Source organism: Triticum dicoccoides, chromosome 7A (genome assembly GCF_002162155.2).
Source record: "Triticum dicoccoides isolate Atlit2015 ecotype Zavitan chromosome 7A, WEW_v2.0, whole genome shotgun sequence".
Lineage (NCBI taxonomy): Eukaryota > Viridiplantae > Streptophyta > Magnoliopsida > Poales > Poaceae > Triticum > Triticum dicoccoides.
The window spans coordinates 548,388,679-548,394,628 of NC_041392.1; the positions used below are offsets into that span (position 1 = coordinate 548,388,679).

At 45.2% G+C, this 5,950-nt stretch overlaps 2 protein-coding genes across 2 annotated transcripts; one reads left to right on the plus strand and one right to left on the minus strand.

Annotated features, from left to right (window-relative positions):
• The first annotated feature begins 375 nt into the window (after nucleotides 1–375).
• LOC119334361 lies at nucleotides 376–2,006 on the plus strand. The gene has a single exon (XM_037606942.1). The coding sequence runs from the start codon at nucleotides 402–404 to the stop codon at nucleotides 1,836–1,838; it is 1,437 nt and encodes a 478-aa protein (XP_037462839.1). The 5' UTR covers nucleotides 376–401; the 3' UTR covers nucleotides 1,839–2,006.
• Nucleotides 2,007–3,083: 1,077 nt separating this feature from the next.
• Nucleotides 3,084–4,479, minus strand: LOC119334362 (1-aminocyclopropane-1-carboxylate oxidase 1-like). The gene is made up of 3 exons (XM_037606943.1): nucleotides 4,208–4,479; nucleotides 3,897–4,111; nucleotides 3,084–3,772 (listed from the first exon to the last, which is right to left on the minus strand). The coding sequence occupies exons 1-3, from the start codon at nucleotides 4,307–4,309 to the stop codon at nucleotides 3,208–3,210; spliced, it is 882 nt and encodes a 293-aa protein (XP_037462840.1). The 5' UTR covers nucleotides 4,310–4,479; the 3' UTR covers nucleotides 3,084–3,207.
• Nucleotides 4,480–5,950: the final 1,471 nt, after the last annotated feature.

Genomic DNA, 5,950 nt, shown 5'->3' on the forward strand with positions numbered 1-5,950 from the left:
CCCGCCTCCCGCCGCCTTGGGCCCCGGCGCGTCGCCTGCGCCTCCAGCCGCCGTCGCCCGTGCCTCCAGCCGCCGCTCGCTAGGGTTGCTGTGCGTGAGTCGGGGTGGAGATTGGATAAGATGTGTGTGTGCTAGCTGAGGGGGTGTGTCAATTGGATACGTATGGATGTGGGGCCCTATGGATGTATATCCGCACGTATATGGGAAGTATATGGCTGAGTATTGGAGAAAATGGCATAGATAGATGTACGGGGAAGTTGTAGTGGCATATTTCCAATTTGAGCTTTAGTAATGGCATATTTCCAACTCACGAAAATTGTAGTGGCATAGATCCAATTAACCCCTGAATAAAATCGCGGGAATCGCCGCGCTCCCAACCAATTTGCAAGAGACCACTTCCCATGGAGCCGTGGCTGCCGGTGCTCCGCCACATGCTCGCCTCCTCCGCCCCCAACGCCGCCGCCTTCTCGTCCTCGAGCAGCAGCCCCTGCTCTGCTCCTCCGGCTGCGGGCCTCCTCCGCATCCTCCTCTCCCCGGTACCCACGCTCCCCGCCGCCGAGCCCACGGCCGTCCTCTTCCAGACCCTCCCGCCCTTGCTTCAGTCCCAGGCGCTCTCCTTCCTGTCCTCCTCCGCCTCCCTGCTCGACCCGCTCCAGCTCCGCTCGCTCGCCTCTCGCGTCCTTTCTGCCCCGCCCGGCCGGTGTGATGAATTCTGGGTCCGCCGGGGCGCCCACCACCTGCTCGACGGATTGCCTGACAAAGACGCTCCTGATGTCCCCTGGGAGTTTAACGAGGAGTTCCACGAGCCACCGCCGTGGCTTAAAGAAGAGGCGGCGCGGACACCGCCTGTCCTTCCGTGGCTGCCTCTCGATTGCCGGAGCTTGATGCCTGGTGGGGCCCGCGTCGGCGGGGATGGTTTAGATGGAGTTGGGTTGGAGTCTCTGGGGCTGGAGCAAGATGAGTATTCGTTCATACAGGAGGAGGTTGGGCGTGCTCCTTCTCCTCCGTCTCCCCCACTTGGAAATTCAGTCGTTCATAAGGCTCTAGCTCTGAAGAAGGAGATTGAGATGTCAGAGTCAATTTTGGGTGCTCAGCAGGCAGCGAACAATTTGCATGATCTCTGCCTTGAATCCGGGAATGCTGAGGCAGTACTTAGCTTAGTGCAGCCATGGGAAGCTGATGATGACACAGTGAGGGTTCTGCTTTCAAATGTGGTACTCGAGGAAGATGGGATGCATGGAAAAGGGCCGGCACTTGTGCTGTGTTCTCTTATCCTACCGAAGTTACTTGACCTTCAAAGAGCAGCTTCATCTGGTCTTCTTTCTGCAGCATTAGATGTCTGCAAACGTCACCCAGCTGCTGCACTGGAGGCTGTCCTCTTCCCACTAGTTCTTAGAAAACAAGGCCTGAATGCTCCTCAGTGCGATGTGCTCACACGGATTGTCAGGGACTGCATGCATCCTTTGCATGTCACCGCCTTCTGTCATAGGTTGCTTTCAGGGGAGGAGGGAGAGAGGAAACCGATTTGTATGCCTCAGCATCGGGAAAATATTGGCTGCGATTTGGTCTGGACAGAATCTCTCTTTGCACTATTCTACAACATTCTCAGTCAAGACATTTGCCTAACACCAAGCACCATCGAGAAGCTAGTGTACATGATTGATGATATGGCAATAAAGTTTCCAAAGTCGCTTAAATTTGGCAACTTTTTCCTGTGCTTCGTCTCGAAGTGTTGGCATGAATGTAAGATTCACAGGGTTTTACTTGAGACAGCTGCCGAGACAACCAACACTTTTTTGACTAAAGCTATTCTGGTCAAACTGCGGCCTGCTAATTGAAGTGATGTCTTGAGTGTTTAATGATAAACTCCTGGTGGGCTGCATGCCATTCAGATTAACCAAGTATGTAATTGTTTGGAACACTGTTTTGTTTGATTTTTTAAATGGACAGCTTTTGTAGTTCGAGAAATCATTGCTTCATATATACAGAGTAGCAATTATTTACTATGAAAATGTTATTAACACAAAGTACATAATTTTGTTATGCACGACTCAAGTGCAACAATTGACTTTCGCAATGAATTTATGTTCAGTTAAGTATAGGATTTCTTGTAAGGGCTGTCTTTGACTTGTGAAATGGACAGCTTCTGTAGTTCCAGAAACAATTGAACAACATGATGCATATACACAAAGTAGCAATTAATTTACTCTCAAAAAGGCATTACCAAAAAAATCTGTTATATATGACTCAAATGCAGCAAGATTGGAGATTGTCATGAAATCTAGGATGTCCAGTATAAGGGAATGATTAAGCCAGTTTAATTTTAACCCGAGTGGTAAAGCTGTTGCCTTGTGACCATGAGGTCACGGGTTCGAGTCCTGGAAACAGCCTCTTGCAGAAATGCAGGGAAAGGCTGCGTACAAAAGACCCAAAGTGGTCGGACCCTTCCCCGGACCCTGCGCAAGCGGGAGCTACATGCACCGGGCTGCCCTAATCTTAACTGGAGTTTAAGTCTAACAATTATCCAATGGTCAATTTCAGTTCTACCTACCCAAGACCATAGTTCTCGATGTGGTATCTATGCATTTGATGCCTTAATGGTAGTTTGTTAAATTGTTATGCTCATATGATGTTTTTCTATCAGTGTAGGATTTGTTATTATATCGCTGTTAACCATGATTCTCTATCATAGGCACACAGATATGTTCCTGGTGCCCAGGTCATGCGTTTTCAGATTCAGTTAGCTCATGAGTAGGTTCCGCTTCTTTCCCCCTCAAACCGAGTAGTTTTTGCTCTTGAACTAATCAGCCGTGGTCTCGTGGATTGGAGATATTTTCTAGCACATACATGTTTCCTGTTACTGTTTTGTTGCTATACAAATATTCTGAGTTATATTTGATATGGCTTTTCATTAGCGTAGTCAGCGTGACTGCCAGTTTAAAATGCAAACAACTTTACTAAGCTCTGGGATACATTGTCTATTGTAGCTTTGTATATTTCCATAGCATGAGTGCAACATTGTATAGCCTGCAGCTATTCTTTCTCGGCTATCATTCAACACTTCCATTACAGAAAAGCAAATATACAGGTAATTGAGCAGTTTATTAACGGAAATAAGACTGACAACAGAAATACACAATACAGAGTTTGAGGAGTTTCACTTGTCTTTTGCTCAAGGACGGTACATAAAGTGGCTTTTGACACAAGTCATTTGAATACCATCTTCGTAGTTTGGAACCTTGATACCTTGTCTGTAAACTTGGTAGCAGAATAGAAATTAAGGTAGTCTTGGAAACGGTATTGGCTAGGATATGTGAGATTTGGAGCTGGGAAGATTATAGCATCTGCACCTGGGTTATAGAATGTCGCAATAGATAGGCGGCTCCCGTTCTGATTGGGAAGTACCTGATGGCAAATGCTCTTATATATTCCATTGCTTATCACTTCAATCTGATCTCCGAGGTTTACGAAAATTCTATTTCCTTTTGTTGGTGGTATTGAGATCCACCTACCATCTTTCATGAACTGCAAACCTGGGACCAAGTCATCTTGAAATAGAAGTATGATTCCCCCAGCATCGGTGTGTCCACGGAGTCCCATCACTACTTCTGGATGGCTACACCTGGGGTATTTTGCCACCTTTATGCCTATGGAAGGCTTAGTGAAAGCTTTCTTCAAGTAATTCTTGTCCAGCCCAAGATTTTCACTCATGACTTCTGCTAGCTGCTCGGCCAACTTGACTACTTCTTCAGCATATTCAGGAACTGTAGTACTGCACAGTTGATTAGTTTGTATTAGTACACTTACAAACTTCACAAACCACTAATTTCCTGTTATACTGGGCAGGTGAACTGTGGCTTATGGCGATACTACTATAATTTAGATTGCAAACTCACCGAAGCAGCTCCGGAATGTCATGAATGTTTGATTTTGGCTGGTGATGATACATGAAGCTGCATTCCCAGTCAACATTTGAGGTGACTTTGTCGGGACCAATGGTTTTTGCTATCTCAGAACTGTAGAAGTTCTTCTCCATGTTTTGCTCATAGTGTTTATTCACCAGTTTCTTGGTTCTGTCCATGAGGTCATCATTGATTCCATGATTCTCCAGCTGGCATAAAGTTATGCGCAGAACAAATGACAACAGTGAGAAGGTAGAGTGTAAATGCATTTCATCAATATAATGATCTTATATTTCCTTACTTACCCAAAAGAATCCCCATTGTGCACAGGCATCATGGAGAAGCGCAAGTGTCTCTGATCTCTTCTCGCCATGCAGCTCATCCATCTTTATCACTGGAATTTCCATTTCCTGGAACACTGCGTATGGATGTCTAGCAAAATGTGCTACCCTTCTCAAGTTGATCTGCTACAGCTACAGAAAACTAGGTATTTATAATGGCCGAGACACGAATGCTAGGAAATATATTTTTCCGGATTTCAGAACATGATGTAGTTTGAAAATGAAAGAAAGCTTGCTTCCACACGACACATATTTTAAATCATGTCCAGGTACATTTCACTATTGCCATGTGATGTAGCCAGTATAACTGTATAACTTGTCTAGTATCCTTCAGAACTAATCATCATGGTGGTTGACTTATGAACTACACATGGTGCCTATTCACCCATCCTGTTTTACTTGTATATAAAAGTGAATGGTGGTGGCAGCCATCTTAGTTAGATTACAAATTACCTTCATTGGATCAGCCCCGCCGCCCTGAATCGTGGTGATGATGTTACCGCGGCACAGATCAGGGAGGAGTAAAATCTCAGTTTGGAGATCTTTCAGGTCAGACTAATCATGACTGTTGGTCTGACTTTCTGATTCAATGCATGAAGGCCTGTATGCAGAGTCAACCACATAATAACTTAAATTCATCCTCGATCAATTCGTTGCAGTTTCGTACGTCGATGTGAGCCTAGATTTTCTCAGGGATTTGCTAGATCGTGTTTGCAATTTTCTGAACTGCACTTGTCAGTTTTCTGCGGATTACTATTGAGCCCCTCTGGGAATACAAGATGATGTTTAATTCCCAGCTCCTAATGGTTAGCTGAATGCTGCCTCTCGTTAGAAGTTGCCCCACTAATAGATTAGATAGCCTTTATTTTTCTTTAGTTTTGTTAACCTTTTGTACCCACAGAAAGCAAGTTGACATGGGTCGTTAGGCGGGGCTAGAATCTGCTGTGTTTCTAAGACCGCCGATCAATAACCCTAAAAATAAGATGCATCTGATATCTGAACACCGTTACATTTTTTCATTCCTGTTGAGGGGTTGAGGCTCATGTGATTGACTAAAGCCAATGGATGCTCTGTTGGTGCATGTTTATTTGCTGAGGGGCTTTTAACTTGTTTTCATTTCAGCTACCTGCAATTCCATTCCTTGGAACTGGGTGTAAAATTACTGTGGTCACTGATATCTAGTTGAAACTTGAGCTACTGTTTTCTTTAATAAGACGCACTTTGGTTGTCTTTTCTTTAGAATAATATAAATATTTACATGTAACCACACTGATTCCAAGGACGAAGCTTTTTTCTTTTTTCTTGAGTGACCGAAACTTATTTCCTTCCCCGTCATGCGCTTTGCCCTTTAGGCCACAACAAGTTCGGTTGGACACGTGTGTGCTCCTCCAACATCCATTCCTCCCTGATGGGTGATCGCTAGTTAGTCTGTCTAGCTGAGGAAAGAAGTCCACATAACCCTCTAGGGTTTCAGAAACCGCCACCCACAAACACTATGGGTAACCTCTGAAATCTTTAATACCATGCAAAGTACCCCCTAATCCCAATTAAGGCATCATTTCGTGACACCCCCCTCCCAATCCCTTGCTTTTTCTAGAACTCACACCAAGGAAATCGAGTGCAACATTTGGACGTTCTGATCCACGGGGTGTGCTGGCCCAAAACCCTCTCTTTCCTCGGGTAGAGCTCGCACACCTCCCCACTAGT